The 27,783-nt window shown below is 38.7% G+C and overlaps 1 protein-coding gene across 1 annotated transcript in view; it reads right to left on the bottom strand.

Annotated features, from left to right (window-relative positions):
* DOCK3 (dedicator of cytokinesis 3) overlaps positions 1–27,783 on the bottom strand; it is a 148,526-nt gene that overhangs the window by 45,958 nt on the left and 74,785 nt on the right. Inside the window, exons 11-23 of the mRNA XM_075159267.1 lie at positions 25,431–25,593; positions 24,842–24,948; positions 23,953–24,124; positions 23,182–23,279; positions 21,089–21,172; positions 20,641–20,741; positions 19,240–19,321; positions 12,704–12,874; positions 8,845–9,037; positions 6,910–7,037; positions 5,783–5,929; positions 3,576–3,674; positions 1,307–1,401 (exon numbers count right to left, since the gene is read on the bottom strand). Coding sequence (XP_075015368.1) covers positions 1,307–1,401; positions 3,576–3,674; positions 5,783–5,929; positions 6,910–7,037; positions 8,845–9,037; positions 12,704–12,874; positions 19,240–19,321; positions 20,641–20,741; positions 21,089–21,172; positions 23,182–23,279; positions 23,953–24,124; positions 24,842–24,948; positions 25,431–25,593 — 1,640 coding nt within the window. The remainder of the gene's footprint in view (positions 1–1,306; positions 1,402–3,575; positions 3,675–5,782; positions 5,930–6,909; positions 7,038–8,844; positions 9,038–12,703; positions 12,875–19,239; positions 19,322–20,640; positions 20,742–21,088; positions 21,173–23,181; positions 23,280–23,952; positions 24,125–24,841; positions 24,949–25,430; positions 25,594–27,783) is intronic.

Here is a 27,783-nt window from a genome sequence, read left to right as displayed (position 1 = left end):
CGGTTGGGGCATGTTACCTCCAGTGAAACAAAAGAATACACCCATCTTCCTCCTACTTTAAGCAGAAAGATTTTTTCCCGGAGAAGAGCAACTCAAAAAGTTTGAGCTATTTTCGTTCTTGGCTATACAATGGTCCTTTATCCAGCTCACACTTCAACTCAAGATATTTGTGAGTATTTTGCCAATTCTGGATTCCCTGGTATTCTTTTGTAAGGTGGCTAAATACACCTTAGTGAAAGGTAATCAAGGCATGTGATAAATCCAGGAATTAATAAATAGCATGTAGTTAAGGCAACAATAATATCAAAAGAAACAGCACATCTCTGATCCACATGCAAGCAATACTTCCAGTAACACTGCTAAACATACCTGTCAGTCTAAAGGTTTATAGCAAAATTATGCCAAAGGGAACCAGGTAAGCTACAGCATCTGAGGTAACTACTCTTTCATGTGGATTTTTCTTTTCTTACAGAACTTTATTTAATCTTTGCGCTTGAAATACTGAAATCCACTTCTTTCACTTTTCATTAGCACAGTGAACTCGCAGAGCGTACAGCTCAGCTGAGCAGTCAGCCTTTAGGAAAACTTCCATGGTGTCTTCTTGTAATGAGAACCCCTCCAGTTGTCAGTCAGTAGTAATGCTATAGCTAGTTTATCTAAAGAAACTAGTAAATAATTCCAGCCACCCTGTGTTCACCACACTGCTGCCATCCCAAACAGCATAGTACTTAACCCATCAGAAGCAAGAAAATTAGATAAAATTAAGCATTAAAATGGTAGATGACAACTTAATTGAGAAATAACTCTGTATGTAAAGCACTTGGTGTCATCGCTAGGGTCTGCTCCTCCTTTTCTAAATAACTGAGTCCTCCTCCTAGGTAGGTTAACGAGTGATGTTTATGGGAAGAGACAGACGTTTAATGTAGTAATTTACTGAGAAAGGGAGTCGAGAGGCCTTCCCGTTAATACCAGTTGGTGTGGGTAGCTGTTCCTTGCCATGTGTTATGATAGCTGCTGTGCCACACTTACCCTCAGTGCAGCTACTTCAGCTTTGGGTTTAAACTTTTAACTCTTTGATACCTGTGCATACTGGCAGAGTTTAAGAAACAGAACGAATACAGAAGTCCCAGTTTGGTCCAGAGTGTTAAAATAACTGCAGAATGAGGACGAGCACTCCAGAATTCCTGTCTTAATCACCACATCTCAGTCTGGTGAAACACACTGCATCACAGGTTTTAACTGCCCAGCTGAGGAGAAAAAATTCCAATACAGAATGTCAACAGTTTATACCTGCTTCTCTACTTACTTGCTGGTGAGCAACCTCATCACCATCCAGTCTCGAGGAAAGACACTCATTTTCATCAGGTTCCGAAATACACAGAAAATCTTCAGGAGGAACTCCTATCACATAGGGAAAAAAATTTTTAAAAATCACCAGCAGCTGCAGATTAATCTATTTGCTTGATTATAAGAAAGACAATTAAGCTAAGTGTGCTCCACTTGAGCTTTGTGTTACTAGGCCGTTCACCTGAAAACATGGAAACAACGTATATTGGGATATGGCTCAATTCATTTTGTGTGCATCTAATATGTACTAAACAAGTTGCAGCTGCCTTTTAAATCTTAACTTCTAGAGTGAAATGAAAAACTTCCTGATGTGCATAACTGTATATGACTTCTCATATTATCCAGAGTTCAAGTTTGCAGCTATTTTCAAATATACTGGAATCATAATCATTCATTTATGCATTCATTTAATTAATTTATCTGTCCAAATTTCTTTGCACTTACGTCACAAATTTGACAGATAAACCACACACCCAAGTCCAATAAAACTCCTACGTATGCTTTTTAAAATAGTAACAGAAAACCCCATTTCTGGCAATATGCAGCAGAAAAGATCTCTTAAACATATTCAGCTGAATATCTGCTTTCCAAAAAAATCCCCAAACCTGAAGACATTTCTGTTTTTTGACTACCTGCATCTCTATGTCTATGAAGAACAACAGCGAAGTTAAACATGCCAAGTTGTTGGCCTTGCAAACTATGATTTTATTATCTGTTTTTCTTCTACACAAAATCAAGACAGCACAGAAAGTGGCAGTGCAAGGTTTCTTCAAAACTGTCCTACCATTATGCCTTAATTGGGGCAGGGGGGAGAGATTAATATCTTGATATAACTGAGCTAAGAGTAAAGCATCAGAAGCTGCTTGACTTTTGGCCTCATTTTGGCCTAGATGTAAGAGTGGTAAGTGAACATAATGCCCTTCCATCCAAGAAGTAGTATTGGAAATATTATTACAGCAATATTTGAAGGAAAAAGAAAAAGTAATATATTTTTTTAGGTCAGCTGATAGTTGGAAAAAAAGTTGGGTATAAAATCTTCAGCCTCTGTGATACTCCTGGAACATATCCTTAAATTATCAGAGACACAGTGTTTGTTCTTATGGGTGTAAAGACAAATTTCAGTTCAATGACAAATCTTTTCACTGGTCTGACATAAGAACGATAGTTTAGATAGCTTTTAAAAAATCTATTAAAAATTAGTATGAATTAATTTACCAAATGATTTTCCTATGAGCAATTTGAAAGCTACCTGAAAGTAGTAATCTCAGATAACTATCAACTTGAGATACATTGAACACTGCAACCTAAAGGTAAGAATTATATCATCCCAAATTTATCTCCCTGATTTATTCAGCCTCTCTATATGCACATGAAATATTTAGAAGCAGAAAGCCTATTCAGAGAGGACTTCTCACTGTTTCTCCATTTCATTTGTTAAGGCAACATAAGTTCCTGCCACATTACATTCTTCTTATTGTCCATATTTTATTGAGTGCCATGCTAATTAAAAGCATTTCATATAAAATCTTGTGTTTATTTATGAAATTATTCTGCCTTTTAAACAGACTGTTGTTGGAGATACTCCTCCTTCCTATGGAAGTTGAGATAAAAAGTTAGTTTCTGCTCCGAGATGTGCCATTTCCAAATATCAGTGGCAAAAAAGCCACCAGAGAGGTCTGTACCCCTCACCAACCCCTTCTGTTCATGAAGAGCCATAATTTAAGTTAATGTTCACAAATTTGGGAAGCATGCAGCCAGTGGAGTAATGAGGTTACTGCTTTCCCGAAAGAGATTTCATCTGCTAGAGACATTTGTATCCCCAAAAAGGCTTGAAATTCTCTTTTGGCATAAAATCAACACCCTTCGTAAGTAAGCTCCAATGCATATTGAATATCTAGTAAAATGCTATAGAACAACTGACCTTCCATTCACCGGATTAAAAAAACCCTGTTCCTCTGACTGTGTTCTATATGGTACAATAACGATATCCTTTTATGTCTAATAACATCTATTTTGGGACTTTATTGGCTGTTTTGAAGATAATTCATTGTCCTGTGGTCTTAAATGTTTTTGTAACACAACACCTATTATTATAAAAGTGAAAGGAAGGTCCATGAATAGAGTGCCAGTGAACGGGAACGATCAGCAGAGCAAGTAATGCTGGAGGGATTCCCCTCTGCTCTCCCATTCTGAGTGAATCACCCTACAAACGTGATGTTCTGTTGTACCTTTAGTTCATCCTTGCTTTGGAAGTTGTCCAGTAAGTGCTGAAAATGAGTGTCTGACATCTGACGAAGCAAAGATAAAAGGCAGGAAACATATTCTCCCTGTTGACCAAATGAGAAACTATTTCATTCGGACAATCTGAAATTTCATAAATATAAAACTTAACCTGGGGTAAGGTATAAAGGGAGGGGACTGAAATGGCCCCAATGCCTATGAGAGGAAAGCGGACATGCACAGAGATTAAAAATACTGCATGTTAACAGTTCTTGAATTACTGCTAATACATAGGAATACACCTCTTAGAGGCTCCTCCACAGATGCCAGTTTTAAAGGTCTTTTAATCAATGTTGTAGTCTAAACAAAAATAATTTAAAATGATTAATACAGACATGAATGAATTGCCCTCCAAGCATGCAGTTTTTGACAAACACCTTTTTCAGTTACTTAATATACTATGTCTATCAAAGGTGTGACTGCAGCTCATGCAGACATACCAGGAATTATTTAAACTAATTGGCTCAGATACTCAAAACAGTATAGCGATGACAGCATGGGACCAGTATGGGCTACAAAAGGTGTCTGGAATCTTGTAAATACTTGGCTTATTCGTGTTCACCAAGTTATGTGCTGTCATAGCTACAGTACTAACAATATTCCAGTAAAATACTCTCAATATAGTTTGGGTAAGCCTACATGAGCTACAGTTACATTTCTGGCCTGCAAAGCAGATGCACCCTAACCAGTTACCACAGTATCCCAAAGTGTTTTCCAAAGGTGAGCTCCCCCATTTTACATATCTGAAAGCAAAGCACAGAGAAGTTAAGCAATCTGTCCAAGATAACAAGCAAGGCAGTGCCAAGAATGTAAGGACTATGTCTTTTGACTGCCAGCCCCCTGCACAACACTATTTTTTTCTGTGATAGTGAGCAATTCATTTGGAAAATATACAACCTACTTTCTAAGCAGCATCTAATAAGATTCCACATATCCCTGTGCTGTGAAATATAAATTCAGGAACAAATACAAGGGATTTTACACTTGGGACTGTCCTTCCATTTTTATTTTCTTTCTACTTGGCTCAGGCATCTACCCAGAAGTTTTGACGTAGGTTGTTCCAATAAACTTTACAGGGCTGAACTTCATTAGAAAAAAAGGTGTGCTCTTATGCGTGAGGTGGTACGTGATAAATAACAGTAAGTCAAATGGTAGGAGTAAAAGGAAATTGAGATGTTCCTGGACATTTGCAAGCTAGCACCCTTCTTGTTTTGTATCAAAGAACATGTCTGAAAACTACTAAATGCCTTGTTCTTTATTAGGATTCTACCATTTGTTACTTTATCTGAGCTAACATGGAAAGGTACAACCTCTTCTCTTGTGTGAGAAGTGTAGCTTAGTGTACATCTGCCCCCAACAATACCTCCGAGGTTTCAGCCATTTGATAAAAAAAGTCTAAAAAAGGAGGTTCTGAACAACAGCTTAACATCATACGTTGTGCAAAAGCTGCATTAGACACTCTGACAAGCAAAAATAGACTAAAATAGACTAGAATAGAAAAGGGCAACAAATCCAGAAAAGAAGAAAGCTGAACAGCAAAATTCTGTTCTCTTTCTCCTCTTCCATTGCAAGAAAAAATTTCTTCCCCTAGGCTTATACTGTCAGTCTGGATAAAGTGGTGGCTTTTCCCTCTTCTCCCACCAAGCTCAACAGCTCACTTGACTTAGGATCTGTTAATTTCTTTTTCAAAAGCATGTTGTGTTCCATTTGCATGAAATAATCAGTGAACCTGGACAGAAGCTCTCCAGGGGGTTAAGTGAAGGGACTTGTCTGCTGAACATCACGGTATTCTCAGTCTTAGGAATCAGAGCCTGATACTCACATAGCCCTTGGTGATACCTGTTTAGGGGTGAAGCCCTGGGCAGCTAGCCAGCTAGCATATGCCTCAAGTTCTAAAAAATAACTCTCAATCACAGCTGCAAAGACAAACAAGAAAATAACCTGGAAATCCACAAAAGCTTCCTGAGCTCCACTGCTTCCTGCAGACCTCACTACGGCACAGAGGAAGGAATCTGTGATCTGTGGCTTATTAAGGGGAAGAGACAGAGCCCTGAGCATTCATGCAGCAGAGATGATAATGAGGTGCTGGTGGTGGTGAGGGACCGAACCAAAGGTTAGAGAAGCAGGAAATAGAAACTGATTGTTAGTTACTAACAGTGATTTCTGCTGTGCACTGCGGGCAACGCTGCCCTCTTACCGCCTCCTGAGACTGCGATTTACTCATGATTGTAAGCAGAGTTTGTAAAAGCACATCCAGGAGGCTCTCCACCATCATCTCAACCTCCTCCACGACATCTCCCTCCTACAGTAAGCGATGAGCAAACAGACAGTTAGAAACTGAAGAGAACGGAATTGGCAAAGACAATTCTGCTGAGTCAGCCATACCACAAACTCATTTTGATAGAGCGCTCCATAACAGAGGTTCAAAGAAGTACAGTCAAATTCCTCATTGGTACCAGATACTGTTGTGATGCCAGTGTGTGTGTGTGTTACCTCGTCAGACTCTGATGGAGACATTCAGGGTCACAGCCATAAAGGTAAATTTATAATCAAAGGTCTGCATACACTCTAGAACACAATGGGATCAAATTATGTTCAGGAACCTTTACTCCATGGCAATATTATTTTAGCTTATTACCATGATACCTTTCATCTCATTCCTTTCATACAAAACCATAACTTGTAATTGGAAATACACATTGGTATGAATTATATTTAGCACCATGAGCTTCCTCCTTTAGAGTCAGGTGGGGAAACTTCACCACCCTCTGTTTGTGAGCATTGCTTTAAATGATCAAGTTACCGTTTGAGATCAGAATATCATGATCATCAAAGCTGGGTGTTTAAACTCAGCAGCAATTTCCAGAAGTGTGATTTCATTGATTGGATAATTTTAGAGTATTCTCTTAACATGAATCACAAAGTGCTAGTTACTGTCTCTTGCAGAACTACAAGTCCTAGGGCTGTGTAGAGCTTTTAAACTCCACTGACATCTAAGTTCTGGGCTTGGATGAAGAAAATTAAACAGTGTCAAACCTGGTAAATGCGTATGCTTTTTTCCCCTCCTAACAGCAAGAACACTGTGTAATCAGAATGCTCTGAGTCACACACACAAAAGCAGACCATCATTTCAGATGTCCTCCTGCTGACAGAAAGTTAGCAGAATTTCATTTTTAAAAGGATCTTCAAAAAACCTGTATTAACCTATAAAAATCCCTCAGTCTTCATTTTACTAAATCTGTGGTGCAATTAAAAAAAAAAAAAAATCAAGCCGCAGATTACCAAAGAGCTGGTCTTGATTATGGAGAAGATACTACTGAGGATCCCAGAGCAGATAAGTAGCTCCTTCTGCTGTCGTAGGTGAAGGTGAATGTGGTGAAGAACTACAGGTAGCAGGATGCGCCGGGACTCTGAAAGAAGGAAAATCAGATCACAGTTCTTCCAAAAGAAAATTAAATTTCAACCATCCCAATCAGCAGCCTTTTGGTATCCAAACTAGTCTACTGATATACAGCATGTTTGATTAATTGGTGCAACTTCTACTGTACAGATTGTAGTACACTACACTTCTGAGAACCGTATCTAAAGAATGAATAGTGCATCTAGTTTCAAAAGTTCATAAATACAGTATACTTGATGTTCTCAGTAGCGATTCAGCTTGGAAATAACAGTTGTGAACTGCTACTTTCTAATGTTGATTTCTTTTGTGCAAACGCTTCCTCACTTCGTGTTGCTTTCCAGCTCTATTGTCACAGCTGATAGAGCTTCTCCAACACATGCCTCTTGGAAGCTGGCTAATTCTTCTCTTTTAGCTGGCTTACAAACCTTAATCTTATTAAAGAAGGGAGAGCAGGTAGCAGCTGCAGAAAACAGTAGCCAAAACAGGAAAAAAAAAAAGAGACAAGGAAAAAAGTGGCAAGATGTCAGCAAACGGACTGATAGGAGAGATAGAAGGAAGACAAGTCATCACCATATGGGAGGCAAGAAAAAGAGAATGTATCTTCCTTTAATTGCCAGACCTGAAGAGTAGGTAGGGTGGGCAGGCAAAAGATAACTTTGAAAACTAGGTTTATCTTCGCAGGGGCAGAAAGGGCATGGGAGAGAGTGCTGACCTGGGAGTATCAGGTCATGCTTCCACGGGAAGGAACAGGAGAGAGGTCTACCATTATGTTGGGTGGAAAATGTGGCATCTATACAGTCATAGCTGCCTTGCAACGCTGAAGCTTGCTTTCTGGTTTTTGATGCTGTCGTGAGATGTCACGGTGCTATGCAGCAGCTAAAAGCATCATTAGTTGCCAGTATCATTGTAAGGGAGAAATGGAGGTTAATGGGAAGGACTAAAGCCCTGGACCCTGTTAGTTAGGTAAAGTTACAAACGGCTTTACTGAGAAGACAGAAGAGGAGGTTTTTGGCCATGAACTTGCACCCACAAAGACAAATATTTTTATCAATAGGTTCAAAACACTATGAATTAGATAAAATTCACTGCCTGTTTTACATATTTTGAGATGAATTTCAGATTTAAGAAAAAAAAAGTATATAAACAATTATAATGGATGATTTAGACATGATTCTATGCTATTATCATTCTCACCTTGCACTGAGTAGAATAATTTGAGTGCACTAACTCGAGATGCTCACCACAGGGAAGATAAGCCCAATGGTGCTTTTTATCTTCCACTATTACCTTCACAACTTCTTTCATTCAGACCTTATGTATGAAATAAACTCACAATCTTCAACTCTTCTTCATTCAATTAATTCTGAAAGAATTACTAGTATGTTGAGCTAAAGAAATATTAAAGTTATAATGTAAAGATTAAACATACTTTAAAACAATGCAGTGGGTTTCTCACATAAACTTGCTGGAAAGGAGATTATCTTCCTATCTGTGACAACAGCAGAAGAGTAATACAAAATATCAAGTAAGATTTGGCAGTTTTAACGATTGAATTGATTTGTTAATGTACACATTTTTATCAACCTTTAGTAACTACAGTTTATCCATGATGGATTTATAAACATTTTCTACCATAGGGAAACTTACAAAGTACCCACAGCGAATATATGTCACGGTGATGCCACCAAGAGAAATAATTACCAAGATTATTGGCACTCAGTAATGAATTGTTTGCAACCAAGCAACTGCAAAATAAATGTAAGGTGTTCCTACTCTTAGTCAGCAGCAAGACATAGCCTCAGACACCGCTGCCTTACCTGAGAAAGAGAACAGGCGGCTGTCAACAGTGCGTGCAATGGACTGTAGCTTAACAACATCCATCGACTGCCCGATGTGCACTGTACTGGGCATGCTGCCCAGAGTGCCCCTCACGAACTCTGCTACTTCCTGCACAGTGAACATCTGCAACAGCTCATCAAAGATAGCGGGGAAGGAGTTCAGCAAAGCAGCCTGAAAAAAGTAAATGAAGAAACTGAAAATTCTGAATTCTGCAACTGCAGCTAAATGCAGTGAAATAGCAACAATAGTAAAACTGAATTAAGGGTCTGCAAAAAGCTACTAAATGGTGCACTATGGCTGGTGTTAACGTTTTGCAAGACCTAAAGTTCATAGTGAACAAATCACATGTAGTATATAAAAATCAAGCGCTGCTGCAATACTGCGTCTTACAATCAGCTGAGCACATACATACTGTAGAGCTTCAAAAGGCTGTATTTTAGGACACAGCTGATAGAACAGTAAAAAATTGAGGTACCAGAGGACAGAAAATAGTGCATTTTTGTTGATTTACTTTTTCAATAAATGTAAAACTTGCTTCTGATTAGAGAGTTCCATACCAATTTTTCGTACTGAGCAACTACCTAAGACAGTTAAAACTGTTCAGAAAATATTTTGAAGTAAAGAACACATTGACAGACCCTTAACCATAGCAGCACTGTTATGTGACATGACAGTATTTCTGCAACAGGGGTGGGGTGCAATTTCATATGAAAGAGGCATCACATCATGCAAGTAAGTGTGCACGTGATTCTTGCAATAATGGGTATTTCCAGTAAGCTGGAGCTGTCCTTGACGGTGTTTCTTAAAGTGCAGAAACAATATCAGCACAAAAAAAAAAAAAAAAAAAATCAAACTCTTCATCTCTTATTTCACACTTTTCCAATTAATTTCTTCACAATAGTTGAAAATTCCATGCATTGCCCTATTGTCAAGTTCCACAGACTTGGTGTCATACCTAACAAATACCACACGCCTCTGATGTCTTAAAATTCTTCTTTTTCTTCCTCTACCTCCTACCCCCGGTCCACACCTGTTTCCTCATTATAACTACTTAAATCCCTAGATGGTTGCTTACTTGAACCGCTGCACACTCTGGTTTTGGTTCAGCTGCCGCGCTCCCAGCCGCAGCCCCACCATCCACACTTCCCTGCTTGCTGTCTCCACCTCCTCTGAAGCTCCCACACAAACCACACCGATTTCCTGCACAAGTGCAGAGTTACCAAACTGCATTGCAGATCTCTGTTCAGCTTTGCCCTTCCGGAGTCTCACCACCTACCGGTATTTTCTTCTATTCTGCAAGTTCTCCTCTTCCTCACAGATTTTTTTTGTTTTCTTATTGCATAAACATTTCTGTACCTCTCCCAGGCTGGCTCCAACACTTGGCATGCCTCTCGTAATCCTATATAATATACAGCTTCCTTCTTTGCCAAGTCTTTCCTCAAAGTATCTTCTTCAAACAACAGTGATATCTATCTAATAGTCTTTGAGCAAAGTCTAAGTTATTTTTACAACTAACACTGTAGAGCCCATTAAATTATTCTGAATATAAATTTACCTCTTTCTTCTTCGCGCTCGTTATCTCTCTCAACATCTTGTTTTGTTACTATCAATTCAGATTACACAAAAACCCACATGGCCTCCTGGATGTTGTCACCTCTTTGTTGCTACATACATACAATGTACTAACAAAATAAACAAATATGAATCATTTAAATAGCTCATGGTACTCTTGGAAGGCTATAATAGCCGCAAATCCAGTCATCATCTTTATCTTCGGTATAATACAAGTGGAATTACAATATTGGCCAACAAATCCTTACAGGAGTTTCCCTAAACTTATTTCTAACTATTACTATAAAGCAGAAGGATTTCTGTGGTGATTTAGGATATCCAGTAGCCATCTAAGAATATGCATGGGACGTCTTCAAGAAGCTTTGGAGCCGTCCTGAGGAACAGCCACGTCGTTTCATCAGTTCCTTGAAGAGCCCTTTTTTGTCCAACACCCTAAAATATGCTGGAACATTACTCGTGTCAAACTAATTGCCTGGAAGGAAGGACATAATCAGTTTTAATCTCATTGCTGGAAAGAACTATATTGAGATCTCTCTAATATCCTGGGCAAGAGCACAAGTGTGAAGAAAATTATGTTTGCTAGGGCCTCAAGCATTTCTGTAGGTATTTAACAGTTGTCCAGATTTCCAGAACTAGTACATAATTTCCTTGGCTCTCCTGAACAATTTGACATATATAATCTTGTATTCGCCCTCAGTACTGTCTTTTCAGTGTGTGGATGCCATAAGCTGTTCCATTAATTACTGAAATACTCCACATTTCCTCGTTTTAACGTACCAGCCACTTAAACATTAAATTCCAGTTTATATGCAGGAAAAGAGGGTTTGGGGTAGGGAAGGAGACTAATTGGGAACATCCATGATGAAATACTTGTGCAGTTCTGGGGATCATTACTTACAGAGTTAAATGACGGCCTTGAAGTACCACCACCTTTTTGTGGGGCACATGTCCCAGCTCCGCTCGCCTGCCCTCCAGGCTGAGAGGCCTACGGGGCAATTGGGATCAAGGGGCAACATAGTGGCAAGGGGGAAACAAAAAGTAAACTTTTCAAAGATTAAATGAAGACAAGCTTTACAAATTACAAAAGTCCAAAGTAAGAAATACCATAGTGAGAGAAAGGAGAGGGGGGAAAAAAAAAGAGACAAAGAGAGAAAGGGAAAATAGCCCCATCCTCAATCTAGTCTCCCTCTGTATTTGTGATCAACACCATGGAAAAACAAAGAACCCTCAGCAGCCTGCACTCGCAAGATGCTGCTTCCACTCGCTGTCACTTTGCCTGCAAAATTCTGTGCGCTGATTTCTCATGTTCCTGGCTCATCTTATTATACCCACTAATGGGTGATTAAATAAAAGATTAGAGCAGCTGTTCTCAAAATCTTTCAGAGCAGATTCTTAAGGAAGAGATCACATTGCTGGCAGCTTCCCTAACCAGCGGAGTCTGTTTTCTTGCAACGTTCACAGCGACTGCTTCTTTGGCAAACCACAGCAGGTGTTTAAAACATCTGTAAATAGTAAATTAGTGATTACAAATCACCTTCGTATTACCAGGAAGTTCTAGGTGGTCCATTTTGACATTCTCTGAGCTGAGGCACACACAACACATTTGACATTACTATTTAAAACTTTTAAACCCAGAAGTATGTAATTTAGAACAGTGGTCTTTAAAATGTGAAACAAAACTTAGCAGCATCCTTACTCACTTTGAGTAGTATCTTAAGCCCACAAGAAGTCTTCGTGAAGTCATCTGGGCCATATTCAAAATAATGTATTAAATGTGAGTGTGGGTATCACAGTATGTTTGCAGTCAGGCTGCATGTGATCCTGACCGTAATTTTAGAGTATGCTGGAATTAAGTTTATCCGACTGTGAGTACATCAACTGAACTTCTCTACTATGAGTTGCTATGACCCTAAGTATTGACTTGAGCTACTCGAATTAAGGATTTAAAATTTCATGAGGCCAACCATAAGACATATGAATGAGAGACTTGAAAATGCAGTTTACTTTTGTGAAATGCAAAAATTGTATTCTCATGTGACAAGTCACTTTCCTCTTGAGAGTCCACAGTTCAGCTCACCTGCATCTGTGAAATGGTGCAAAGCTACTGTCTAATAACATTAATTGGCTATGTCGTTTTCCAGTATCATCAGCTTGTTAGACGGGGAAAACTACTAACTTGCATTTAATCATCATGTGCCATATAACTACCTGTGCAGAAAATAGCTGCCTTTCGGTTTGCCAGTTAAAGTGTAGAAAATAGCAAACCTGTGTGAAGATGAGAGTCTCAGAGCTCCTGCTGTCCAAGCTGAGCACAAATCTGATGGACTGGAAAAGCTCCTGGATGCTGGAGCGGAACTGTTCCTCCTCCATTCCACAAGTAGCTCTGGAGTAAAGGATCCGAGATTGGACAATGAACTTGAAAAGATATTCCAAGGCCTTAAGGAGCAGGAGAGGAAAGAGATTAAGATAGAGAAAAAGAGAGAAAGAAAAATAAAGGAGCTTTAAAGAAAACCAGGAAAGATTCTAGGTGCATAATAACTAAATTCTTCAGCTTTAGAAAGGAGACAGAAAAACAGGTTTTGTAAGTTATATACTTCAGTTAAGAAAGAACTACTCATAGGCAAGTACCCATTCTCAACCAATAATCTTTGTTACTAGTATGTCCTGCTAACAAAAAAAGTATGCATTTAAGTCAAATAGACAAATTCGAGTTAGACCATTTGAGGAAAATCTTGGTGAAGATAAGAGACTTCTAGTTTTCTCATGACTTGGCACAATGACTGCAAGTGTCTGAAGAAGCTATTCTGTTTTTGTTCAAATTTTACCTTTAATTACTTGCATTAGCTAATCTAGATTAAGATAAGTGGACTGTCAGTGGAACAGAAGAAGGGTTACCTGGAAAAAGGAGAATCTACTTTTCAATATGAACACAACAGCAAGGTTCACCTTTATTTCTGGCAGCTACATGTACAAACAGAAATAAATGCAGATGCAGAAATAGAAGACAAGAGCAGCACGTGAAGCCCTCTGGCAGCCCAGAACAGTAGCACGCAGCGGTACTGTAGTGAGTATCTTTTTACTTTGAGCTGTGATAAGTAAAAGTGTCTTTCTTTTATTGTCACACATGAAACCTGGGGAGCACCCAGCCGAGGGAGAATAACCTGCACAGAAGATGGCATTTAACACCATTATACAAGTGTGATAGATGCTGCAGTCCTGAAGGACTGGCAAATTGGATCTTTTTGCAGTAGAATGATTATTTGCTCTATGACATGTCTAGATTAAGCCTGAATTTGCAACCTAAACATCCTTAACTGAAATTTTGTAAATGGCATCATTCAGAACTCCATTTATTTGGCAGCAGTGTCAATGAAGAAAAATACATTGCTCTATGCAGCCTTTAACAAGCTTACCAATCTGTCAAAGGCTCTCACAGACACCAGTATAGCAATGCAATATTCCACACAGCAACAAGGCCTTTTTGGTCATTTGGTGTACACAACTCTCAACACTGAATTGTACTAAATATCAGTGACATTTAGTCTTCACTCCTTCCCGTAGTGCTTAAAATGATACACCGTTAAAGCAGGATTAACGGAAGACATGATGCATAGTTTGATGATATCCTCAAAATTCAGCACAGGAAACAAACAGGCTGGAGCTTCAGTAATCATAGTCTATACAGAAACAGTAATATTCCACTGTATTCACTGGAAAGTACTCTTGTCTTGCTTCACTGTTTGGGAACTGAAAGTTAATTCAAATACAAATTTTGCCCTCATCAGATATTTCTGCATCCATAAGATGCCCCTCATTGAACCACCACTCTGTACGCATGAATATGCAATGTTATGTTGTAAGCTTTAGAATGCGACAGCTTTAAGGACAGAGAATAGGAATGTGAAATTCCTCATAAAGCCATCACAGATTTCAAAATGCCACTGATACTTACAGCCTTTTTTTTTTCCAGGAATGATGGCGATTTGGCAGTACACTATTTATACTTCTGTCCTGAAACATCTCCCAGTGAAGCTTCCTTACACGAAAGAACTTAGTCAGGAAATAGCGCTTTATACTTCTGGATAAAAAGGTCATTGGTTCACAAGAGTCAGCTCTTCAAGGTTAGCATCTCTGCTGCTAACACCAAATACAGCAAGTCAAGTGCTCGTACAAGCTGTTTCATGGGTTTGGTATAGACAACCATAATTCTAACCTGAAAGCTCCTAACTTTAATGTGAAGATTATGTTTTGCAAAGAATCAGAGGGTTTATGTATGAAATTCTGTAGTTCTCTGTTGAAACTGAAATGGCAGGCTGTCAGAGACACTCCACATCCTTAGCACACAACCTCAGCTGTTGCCTAGAATGAACCCACAAAGGCAGTTCACTGAAGAGTTCCGTGTGTTTGCAGACACATGGCTGAGATGGTGAAAAGACAAACCAAGTCTTGTTAGCACAAATCAGCACTTGGACTAACTTTGACTCTTACTATTACAAAATCACAGATATAACGCATATATGTGCCTAAAGACATAGAAGTGCACTGAAATGAAATTCAAGCCTTCTATTATGTTTGGCATGATATAAAAAAATCAGTATCAAATTAAAGGACGTTTCTTAAAAACGTAGTCTGTATGCATGTTCACACAATAGGTGAGCACACACCACTCGCCTGTGACCAGTAACCTAAAGACTCATGGTATATACCACATGCAAAACTTAAATGGATGAACAGCATCATAACCTCATTTCCTCTCAACCTAAAAATCCCTAAATTCTACCAGTGGTACTCCAGGAGAGACGAGAAAAGGAGTAAGAAATGTGCGTATAGATAACGCATCTCAAAACTTCCACTGACTAATGAGTAACCTTCCTTTCCTCTCTGGGTGACTGTCCATATGCATGTTCACTCTGTGAATACAGGAACAGCACACCTCAGCTTGCACAGATTACCTGGTGGTTGGTTGCAATGTCGCAGGAGAATTAAAACCAGAAGACCACTATGACAAAAGCAGCATCAGTTAGAAGCTTCTATGATAACACAGGTAAAAAAGTGGATAAATTTCTGTGGTTATTCTGCAGGTCTAATGGATAAAGATACTCTTCAGAGGCACTAGTGTCACTTGAGCCTTCAGGGATTATGCTCAGACAACATTTGATGGTTTTTTTGTAGCACATTCATAAATCCAGTGGACAGTCGTGGGGACCGTACAGCTGCACATCTGGACTCATCTGCTGTAGAGATGAAGAGTCTGTTCAATTCAAACAAAAGGCAAACCATACCTGATGTTCAGAGTATGAACAGATGAATCAATCTTGTGTGCAGCTGCTTTAAGAAAAAGCAGAGATTAATTTCCTAACTCAAGAAACCCAACGATTACTTTAGGAAAGAATCTGGAGTATGTAGAATGGGTAACCTTATCATAAGCACAGTGTATGTAAAGAGGATTAGCTCTGAAGGTCTGAATCTCTTTCAGTGTCCTAACCACAGCGAATAAAAGCCATTTTCAGTAGTCTCTGAGTATCCGCTTCACCATTCAAGAGCAGCAAACTTCTTCCTGCTGCTGTCAATGTGTTTTTTCCAGAGAACAGCATGCTTGCTTCAAGTACAAGGAGCATCTACTATGTAGTTTTCAGGAAAAAAGTGCAAAGGTTCAAGTGAAGGTACCAATTTGAGTCTTGCGAGAGCAGTTAAAAGACCTAGGGCAAAGTTCAAGGCATCAGGAATGAAAGAAGGAGGAAGACCCACAAACAAGCTGACCAGGGTGGAACAATTATAATTACATCAGCAATTTCCTGGTACTCTTAGAAAAAGCGAGACTGCAGAAAATGTAAATCACCAATTATTTCTGAATGAAGTAATTAGTAAGTCCAGAGACAAACTGGTCTCAAAAGCAACAGACTGACATTTCTTTTTTAGATTCAGGGTGAAGAAAAAAATTTGGAGGAGTCCCCAGTCTCAAAAGGCAGGCTGAGAACGTAATTCCAAATCTCTCCTTCACTAGCTTCCTGGCTGGCATGACTCAGAAGGTATGTTCAGGGTTTTGAAGAAATCAACTGGGAAGACCGACCCTTTCCGTATCACTGATTCATGTAAAGCCCCATAGTAATGGTATGCAGTACCTCAAAGTCTCTAAAAAAAGTTTGACGCATGTTCTGTGCGGTTCAGCTCCAGAACACTGATATGAAGATGTGACGTCCTGAGGAAGAACAGGCCTTGCTTTTTCAGTAGGTTCCTCAATCTAGGCAAAAACAACCTGTGATTCTACTACTGGAAGATAACTGGAGCTGAAAGGGCATCTCCTAGAGACACTTCATAAGTTTTGCCGTGACTCGTAGGGAAAGTAAAACTGTCTGTGGAGCCATATATGGACACCTCGTTACAGAATTCTCCAGGGAGGCACAGGCAGCTGCATCTGGATGCAGCTTACGTGGAGCTTGTTATAGGGCATAATAAAGGAGCATGATGCCATGTGTTCTAGCACAGGTAGAGATGTCTTTTCAGTTATAGTTCCTCCAGGTTTCATGGAAGTTTTTTGAAAATTAAAAGCAGTCTTGAGGGAGATAAGTAATTTTAGAAACAGTCTAGAGCACTGCTTGCTAATGCCAAGGTCGAAAATCAGAATCCCATGAGATGTCTGCATATCCATCATGAATGTACATGGGCAGTAAAGAGCCAAAAAAGAGTGCAGAGATATTTCCACACCTGCTTTAGGGTACTACATTTAACAGCTAATTCAGGGAAAAAGGGATAGAGAGCTATCCTGTTTTCTCAGTTGAAGGACTACAAATGCAAGGAATGTAGTGAAGACATCCAAGACCAGAGAAATTCCCAAGTGTAGAATATAGCACTAGTAATGACACATTAGCAATGATAATGGTTTTGGTACAAACTTGCTCCAAATGCCTGAAATAAAATCTGGAAACAAAGAAGAAAATCAATCACTTTCCTGTAATGAAAGAAGATAAGGACCTTAATTTGGGCCTCCAAGATATACCTGCAAAGGCAACTGCCTGAATAAGATGTGACAGCAGTGTCAGTGGTAGAGGATGCACTGTTAGGTCTGCAGAAACTCTGGTGGCAATTATAACTCCTGCGCTTGGAAAGGCTTGGGCTGTCAGGTCTTCAAATTGACCTCGCTCACGGAGGGAACAGCTACTTTCTAGGCAAGCACTTGAGATTCCCAGTAAGCAAAGAGCTGCTTTGGAATCCTTGAAAGAATGTACCTTATTCACAAACAGTATGTTGAATAACCGAGTTTCTGAAAAACATTCCAGCATTCATATTTTTAATATTTCTGAAGAGGACTACTATGAGGTTCAAAAAATGCAGACCACATAGGGACAATATCACATACATCTCTATTTGCTGCATTGCATATAGCACTAACGAGTGGTTTGAGAGGGAAGAAAACCTTCTAGAAGTCATTCCAGCTAGAGGTCTTCCTCTCATCTCATCATTTTAACAGGTTTCTTTGTCATTAAAAAAAAAAAAGGAAGGATAAGAATGGAAACAAAAAGAATGAGAAAGCTGATAATTTCTTGAAAAGACATCTTTGCCCCGTTTTTACCATTCCCTATGAATCTGTGGTTGAAAAGTATTACAAAGAAGTTGTTTCTAAGTATGTAAATATCTACAAAAGACAAAGTAAACACAAAGCCCTTATGAGTATCAGGATATGATCTTAACAGGAGATCTTGAAAGCTAGTTGATGGCAGTGATGCCATAACATTCAAACGGAACAAGGACTCTTAAAAATTACTTCTTCAAAAATACTGACTAAATTAGACTCAAGGAGGCAAAACAAAGGACAAAAATATCACAGGAAGAAAGAAAAAGCCATAATAAAGTCTGAAATGTATGCCAAGACACAAGCATAAATACATTTACAAGGAACAATCTCCAACTTTCCCAAATGGTTGCCAGAAATTAAAGGAGTAGTGTACACATATGTGTGTGCTTCACCTGTGAGGTGCTTCACCTGTGAGGTGCTTCACCTATGTGTACTGACATGGAAAAGTGAGAAAAAGAAAGTGCTGATCTCTGCCACTGCTACTAGTTCTAAAAGTGCCCCGACTCAAATGTTTGGACATAAGCCTACTCAGAGTAAGAAGGTACAGATGGACATTCACTCAAAGAAAAATATCTTCCTGCAGATTTGGGAATCTTGTGTTTACGTACTTCACACACTATCTTTCTATTTTACAATTACACGTGGTAAAACTAATACTTTATTTATTCTCTGATTTCTCTGTAACAGCACCAAAAATATTCCCTTTGTTTCACACACCATCTCTGCAAGATCATACTCTCACCACGGAACTGTGATTCAGGTCCTGTGCAATGCCAGTTGTTAGAATTTCCACCTAGTCAAAGGCTTATTTATCTGCTTCATAAAATACTCCAGAACTTCAGCCAGTAATACAATGAAGCTGCGTCACAGCCAGAAATGAATGATCCACAGCACCTGTGCTAATACATTTAAAATAACTGCTTCTTAAGTGCAGGGTGTAGATCACATATATAAATGGCCAGTGCATATATACTCCATCTAACTCCCACTTAAGTTCTCTGTAGGGCTTCAAAAGGACTTTAGGAGACATAATTCTTCCATTTTTTTTTCTGCAAAAGAGTGAATCTCCCCCGAAAATTAAAATTTTGGCAAAATATTTTTTAAAAAAAATCCAGTTAAACAAATAAGAAGTCAGTGCCAGACTACCCTTGATTTTATTTACAGCTTCCCCGGCCCTTTTGTAGTCCCAGGTGGAACAGACACACAAATACTTGCATTGAATACATACTCTCATTGCTTCCTGGATGTGGTCTTGGCGCACAAGCTCAGCTGAGCGGTCCATGTACCACTTCAAACACCGGATCAGTTCTCTGAATATAACAAACAGTGAAAAGAAGAGGAACCTTCAGCCCTATTTTAAAATTACTCAGGCAACAAACATTTTGGTTTTAGGGAGAAATCTATAAAATAGTCTCATTTCACTCCATTTCAGAGTTCAGCTATAGCTGTCCTAGCTACTGAATTTCCATAATATATACGTTTGTTTAAGTTTCAAAACCAGAAAATAATTTCTTCTCTGTAATTGACTTAGACCATGAGGAACACTGAGAGAACATCAAAAAGATGTTATTGAAGAGATAGCTTTGATAAAGGCATGCAATATAGTTCTAAGACCAAAGCATACTCTTTTCTTTTTTTTGTAAGAAATTCCAGATCTCCTCCAAGTAAGAAGTTTTTAGCAACTAAGATCACAAATAAAATACATGCATCTTCTTCCTAAGTACACGATACCATCTGGACCAACTTAAGGAGTTGTATTAAAAACATGTTTTATTTCAGACATCAGACCACCAAAAATCATTTGTTTTGTCTGGAAGAGGTGATAATTAACACAAAGCAGAACATCTTTCTACCCTCTGAACATGACTATGCTGTCTAGTGTTGTATACTATCTACAGTTTTTTACCTGCCAATGACAGGATATTTTTTATATTTTTTTTTAATCACACTAAAATGTGAATGGCTTAAAACAATCAAAACCAACTATAAGCTGTTTTTAATAGTTTATTGTGGCCAAAGATAGAATATGTTCAAATACAAAAGAAATGGTCTAAAAGAAAGGAAAAACAACACCCTGAATGATAACTGTTACTGCTTTCAAAAATGCAAAACTCAGATAAGAATACTAGAAAATAAGGCAGAACCTTCACAGTGACAGCAAAAATTAAGTTTCTGATCTACTGAAATTATACGTTTACTGTAATCAAATAGAACATCATCTTGTGTGAATACCTCTCTACTTTGGAAGAGGAAATTACAATTATTTCTCTAATCTTTCACACCAGTCTTATATCCCAACAGCCCTAAGACAAGAAATGTATATGCTCTTGGTAGCTCATTAGCACAGACTGATAATGAGTTGTTGCTGAGTGACGGTGTCTCTTTGGTTCAAAAACCCAAGAAAGTAAGATTTGCCAGTTCAGAAAGGCAAGATAAATTCCAAAGCCTGCTCATTCTTAGCCACAGGTGACATTCAGCAGCTTTCCTCTATAACTGTGCTGGAAAACTTTCATCTGAGTAGTTCTACTTTTGAAAACCACTGCTAACACAAAGGTTATGATTCTGATGGTGACATCGTTCAGAAGCTTGCTAATACCATCTCCTGAAGTGGTGGATAAACAAAACCTACTTGTAAGCCAGCGCTCCTGCAAAGTGCTTCTGAATGTAAGTGTCCATCACAGGTCGAAAATGAAAATACTTGCTGTCACGCAGCAGATTTATGATGAATACCTGTGGGAGATGAAAAAGCGAACCCATACTAAAGGAAATTGCACATTGTTGCTAGGTTTCTATAAACAAGTTACACAAGCTAAGGAACAATGAAATAATGCGTTTCTTTAAAGAGTCAGTAGTTGTGTTATGAGATGTTATTGTTTGCTTCTCCCAAGGGATCGCAAATATTGCTGTCCTCAGATCTGTCGAGGCTATCCTGCCCTCCTCACCCAAGATTATTACAGAAAACATAAGGCTGGATCCAGCTGAATATTTCATGGAAATAAAATACTAGCAACATGATAATAAGAAACTTAAAACTCACTGACCATGAGATAAAGAAAAGTAACAATTCAGCAGCTTACCAAAGACTGAAAGACCAACAGACCATACTTTTCTGTGTTGTCATCCAAAACTACAAACAACGTGTCAAGAATATCTTGTAGGAACTAAAATGACAGGAATAAACACAGAATTTCAAATTCAGCTGTGTTCAAAAGAAGGTTATTTTCCCCACGTTTTCATTATTTCATACATGTCGATATCTTTGTGAAACACAAAGGACAAAGACACTTCAGGTTCATCCATATGATGCGACAGATTTTCATTTGTTTTTACTAAGAAGAATTTTTCTCTTTACAAGGAATATTTCTAAACAAAAATGACAGAAAAACAAAAAACGAGAAATATGTACCGCATGCCTGATTTGTAAATATAACTGAGTGTTCCTTTCACTGTAAGCTGACTAAAAGTGCTGCCTAACGACAGTGGCAAAACAACTTACTTTCATTCTCATATCATTAGAGTGTCTCAGATACTGTTAGTCATCAAATTTAAGACTTGGAAGCACATTAACTGGTGCTCCAGATTATGTTTAATATTGAAAACTTTTGTTACTTGACAGAAAGTAAAGCTTTTAAACAAGCATTAATTGGGTCAAGTTACATACTGCCGATTGTTTCTTTCATCCATAACACTGCGGCTTACTGAATGCTGACAATTCGGTGATTTTCCTTCCTGAAAGCACGGTCATCATAAAGGACGACTGTGAAGAACGCTGAAGATCAAGTCAACTGCACATTCTCTCATGATTTTTTAATCTATTCTAATTAAATTTCTGATGTGGAAAACAAGAAATAAAATACAACGATTTATGAAGTCTCTGAAAGGATAAAATTTCTTTTTTTCTGAATTCTGTTTTTCATATCCCAATGCCAAATGGCAGCTGATTTAGGGAGGGAATCGATTATGTCTCCCCTTGGAATAATTTAATCCATATCTTTTCATGCTTTTCTCTATAAAAAACAGATACCTGTACTGCCCTGCAAACAAAGTGTACTAAACATGACGTTCTTGAAGAATTCCAATATAAACGGGGTATTGTCCTTTTCTGTTACTGTTATGAAGTTATCATGAAGATTAACATTCAAGATAAGGCAACATTCAAACAAGTTACAGTGAAGTGGCAAGTGGCTTTAATCATAAACTACTAATTAAGTAATGGGATTTCTCTTTGGTTTCTTCTCTTTGGTTGTTTGCTGCTACAAATTATCTCCTTTTACTTCCAGATTTATAGAAATAAATTTTAGGGAGAGTTCTCAGCACACCTAAAATTATCAGAGGGATATCTGGAATGCACTTTTTTTTGCTGAGGCCACAAGTATTCAGCGCATTTTGAAGTTCCTTTGACCTAAGGAAGTTCAGGTCACACAAAGGACCTGGCATGTAGAGCAACAGTGGTTACAAAACATGACGAAATCATCAGATAGGAGATAGATTACTGATAGGTTAGACACGCCAGAGAGCAATCGGTGCTCTAGGCACCAGCTCCACGTCACAGTGCTGGGGCAGGAAAATGGGTTTGCAGGATGGCTCATTGGCCATTGAACAAAACTCAGCTTTCAAGGTTTCACATTTCTTTCTCCTCTACACAGACGTTTGGAACATATTTGCAAAATAGAAATATAGATCAACTCTACTAGCTGTTTGAAAAGGCCAAGTTTTCTGAGTCAGCTCTGTTTTCTTCACTCTAGAAATGACCAACTGCACTCACGCAGTTTCAGAGAATGTCCTTTAGAAAATACTGATGGAACAGGTCAGTCTGCACAAAACACCGCTACCAGTGGTATGTCTACATCAGCACGCAGCGCGGCTCAGCAGGAGTGGGCCTGCAGAGCGGAACAACTGGTGCTGAGGACCTGACACTCGCAGTACACGTGGTGAGGGAATTTTGCTAAGGATTAGCTCTATTTTGATCCTGAGGACTAACTATCCATTAATTTTTGGAGCGTATCTTCCTGTTCAGTTTCGTGTCAAAATAAAATCCCAATTCATACATTCTAAGAATTCACAGCGTGAATGAAGAAGTGCAGTAAGAAGGAACATTCAGAAGCGCGCTGCAGGTCTGAACTCACTTGCTATCACAGATACATCCAAAGACTGTTATTTCATGTAGTACCTTAACAATTTCCTCGCCACTGACATGTCTCAGTCTTCCTAGAATATCCATCACACGATCTGGGTAAGCTTTCCACTTCAGCAGGGCAAGCAAATCCACTGCAGAACAGTGAGAGAAAGAGCTAGAATCCATACACAGAGGGAAGGGTGGCAACCCCGGACCCACCAGAGATTCATTACATGTTACACTTCTGCTCTTGTTGCAGTTCACAATTCTCGGGGAGGGGGGGGGCGGGGAAGGGAAAACAGGACGGAAAATATGGAATAAGTCCAATACTACTAACAAAGAAATGAAGGGAGGAATGGTAAGTACTTTAAAAAGAGTAAAGATGCATTTTTCCCTTGACACTGCACTGTGGACAATCTACTTTTGTCTTCCCATGCTTCAGGGACGTTGCCATAACAAATTCTTATTTACTTAGTAACTCTGTAAAAGCCGCACAAAACAAATTTTGGATTGTGTAGAAGTGCTAACATTGAATTCTTTGTTCTTCAATCATTTAATGAAAATTAGCTTTGCTTTAACATATTACTCTTCTCTTGCACTTACGGTAATGGCTGTAATTTCTCTGCCATCCGTCAATATCCTTATTTCCTCAAAAAAACAGCTTCTGCTCATTTCAATAGCGTTAGTAAAAAAAAAGCATACATATAATGACATTATAACAAAGGAGTATTTTAGTAAAATAAACAGAGCGCAAGCATACCCATCTTGCATCTCTTTTTCATAATCCCTGTTGCCTTGGGCAATTTTGAAGGATCAGCTACTTACCATTCTGGGTCAGTTTGGTAGAAGAAAGCTGTGTGGAGACTGAAAAGGTCTCTTTGGTGCTGCGCTGGAAAATGAGGCTGGAAGGGATGTTGGGGCAGCCATTGTAGTCCTCTTTGCAGCACGGCAGCCCCAGGTACAGCGCGTGGTTGTTAAATGTGCTGTTCTCATCACACTGCAGGTACGGGACAAGAAATGGAATTGTACCTAGTCCATCTCATTCCACATACTCACACGCTGACAGCAACTGCCTAACAGTACTTTTATTGATCTTTTGGGTGCACAAAAACACTTCTAAGAAAAAGCTGTGCTTACCAACTTCGGGGCCTGTACATACACAAGACAGACCCAGCTCTAGAAAGTGTGGTCTCCTAACCCCTGACTCTTTAGAACTTTTCATGATCTTCCAACTGAACAGCTTAGTGCTGCTGTCTGAAAATCATACTGCAGAAATAAACCAAGGTAAATCAGCGGGAAGAAAAAAAACCCAAACGACCCCCCCAAGCCCCTTGCTACAGGGTTGCCAAGCCATAGCATTGTAACACGACGCATTTGAAGTACAGCATAATTTCATAAAAAAGGTATAGAGTAATGCCATAGGCTGGTAAAACTGCTGAATGCTCATAAACACTAGTATGTTTGAATTCAAAATGGATAGGATTAACAGAAGATAAATGCTCATTATCTGAAGGGAAAAGGTAAGCTGCACCTAGAATAGAAGGCTGTATCCATACCTAGTCATGTGATTCTGAATTTATAAAATTTTGAAACTACTATTAATCTGTTCCTTACATACGTCTAATGAGGGGAAAAAAGATAATGTAATGACCATCATTTATTTAAACTGAAGTAGAGATGAGTAGGTGAAAAGTCTGCAGAGAAGAAGCGGTACCTTATAAACATAAAGCTCATGGATATCATCTGACAAGGTAGTGCCATCATCTCTCATTAATGGAGTGAATGCAAAACCAAAGAGCTTCTTTTCTCCCTTGTCTTTTGCTGTGGCAAGAGATAGAAATAAGGAATCATATTTGCACATATTCTGTCTGACCACATATACCACAAGGTTATTCACTAACTTCTCTGTATGCCTGACAAAAAGCATGCAGGCTACATAAGAAACAACATATAACATACTATGTCTAATTCTATGCAAATGATCGACGAGCCTCAAAACAAACACAAGCATGCCTATCATAGTAAAATATGAAATGTCCATGCTGTAAAGAAAACATTCTACAGCAAAAGAACAGCAGGGGAGAACATCTACAAAATGTTTTGCCCCGCACTGATTGTTCACGATGTTTTTAACGCGCTGTTAATAAATGTGGCAACCGGCTAATTAGCAGTGCACCTTCACTGTGTTTTAGGTTGGCACCCCACTCCTGCTTTCCACCCAGTAACAGCCTCACCCAAATATAAATTGCCAATGGAAAGACCTCAGCTTTTTCGGATTTCTCTTGGTTATGTTTTGCACTCACTGGAGCAATGTCTGAACTCAAACCGGAGGTGAGACCCACGGAACCTGTCTATAGGGATGGGCAACTTGATGATTTCCCCCCATCGAGGGCTGTTATTGTGGTAAAGGACAAAGGAGTGGTATGCGCTCCTGCTTGGCTCTCCTGAGCCCAGGCTGATGCAGTCCTGGAACAAAAGGAAACAATTTAAGATTAAAAGACATCACATCACTACAGATGAGTCATTTTATTACATGGTGATAACCTTTATATAACTCATATCTTTCTGTAGACATAAAGGAAGAGTCAGAAGCAGAATCTCAGACACAATGAGATCTGAAATTTTTGAAGAGATCTTTAAGCTGTGTTTTGGGTCAAAGGATGAGCTGGGAGACCTATGATACTGGATGAACTCCAGTATCTTAAGTTATGGTTTAAGTTAAGTTATTATTTAAGCAAAGTTTTCTATCAAGCATAGAATAGATACAATAAACACGTAAGTCCAAATATATAAAGATGAGTCCAAAAAAAAAAAAAGGACCTAATGGGACCATCACTTGTAATATTAGACTTTTCTAAAAATATCATTTAATCAGATTTCTGCTTCACTATCTCAGTTCAGAAGTGATACCTGAACTTTTCAAGCTCTTAAAAATGCTGGTCTTTTGAAACTACAATCATCCAGCCTCAGCGAGTATCCCAGAAAATTCTGATCTAGTTACTTCACTAGTGGTAAGCAAAGAATTTCTGTTGAATAGTCATCACCTAAAAATATAATGGTATCTAAATTTCTGCTTTGAGATATAAAAAGCTCAGAGATCTTGACCAATCCATGTACTCTCAAAATACAGATGAAGAAAAATATGACTTGATATTGTTTAGGAAATATAGAAATCCTTAGTCAGAACATGAGCGAAGGAAGTTAGGAGAAATACTGAAGTCCTGAAATAAGGACAGTAAAAGGTCCTTGGTAATGAAGACATGGAGCAGGAAGCACATTTTTTTATATAAGCACTAACCCATGTTCTAGACTTAGCACTTACAAAGTGACCCAAAAGATACGACACCTTATAAAAACATGCAGAAAAAAGCCAGCTTAGAGATTCTTCACTTTTAGCATCTCTAAGGATAATGAATCCAGGGAGAAACAGATGCTAAGCAGACCCCGAACGACACATGCAATATAAATTCTGATGTAAAAACACCCCACATGGAGTAGTATCATGACAAGAAGAACTACCGGTCATTCCCCCAAGGCATCTCTAAATTCTACCCCAAGAAAATACTGACAACGTTGATTTGATTTTTTCATCTGTAATCGAACGACTACCAAGTCAAGCATATCCCATTAACCAGACCCAGTCAGTTCGGCCTGCGGTAATATTCTTATGCCTCCGAGAAAGTGAAAAATTTGTGAAGGAGCCCCAAAAGAAAGAAAAGTTCTCTGGAATTTTGGGAGTCAATGCAAGAACAGCCTCCCTGGGCAGAGATTCGTTGCAAAGGCTCTAATCCAAACCGAGTGACTGTAGCATATACTCACAAAACTCAGACCTCTCAAGTAAGTCTTAGATAACCACATGGTATTGCCACAATCCCGGCATAAAGGTGACTTTTTTAATACAGCAATTAACTAGAATTAACTGTTGCGGATATTAACAGGTTGGTGGCAGTACTAAAAACCAGAATGCCTGCAATATCCCAGTTACATTTTGTGATAAGAGTAACTTACTGGGCTTCAACACAGCAATTCTGAAACCTCATTCTGCATTAGGTTCTTAGGAGAAAGTAAAATAGTACTTGTATTTCTTCAATAAGGTACAGTAAAAATTCAAATTTTAATGTAAGCTTTTTTCTGACGCCTCAAAAAATGACCTGCCTTGGCAGACATATGGTCAGTCTTTGAATGCTGTTTCATGCTATAAACTTTAAATAAATGAATAGGTGAAGAGTCTTTCCTTCTGGTTGTTCACTTAGTTTCTATGCATTTATACTAACATCTATAGTCTGAGGAGGGAGGATTGTTTAATCTTTAATTCTGAATTGTGATCTGCAAAATGTAAACATGAAACTAGTCTCTGTACACCTAGTTACCATGAGATCCAAATATGTAGGTGAATGAGAGGGCAGAGGCAAGTAAGGGAAGCTAAACTAGACAAGTATCAGGTAATAATTTTATCATTTAAGGTATGCCTTGCAATTAGTAAGATATTCCTGCTACTGGAACAGAAAGAAGAATAAGTGAGAAATGTGTCAAGGTTTTTTATTTTTCAGACTATACTGAAAGACACTAACAATTGAGTAAGACCACTTTGAAAAGGAAATACTCCGTTTCATTTTGAACAGCACTGCATTCTGGGAATAATCTCACTGCTTTCAA

The sequence above is a fragment of the Calonectris borealis genome, chromosome 10 (genome assembly GCF_964195595.1).
Source record: "Calonectris borealis chromosome 10, bCalBor7.hap1.2, whole genome shotgun sequence".
Classification (NCBI taxonomy): domain Eukaryota; kingdom Metazoa; phylum Chordata; class Aves; order Procellariiformes; family Procellariidae; genus Calonectris; species Calonectris borealis.
Note: the sequence above shows the minus strand (reverse complement) of the source record. Positions and strands in the feature narration are given on the sequence as shown.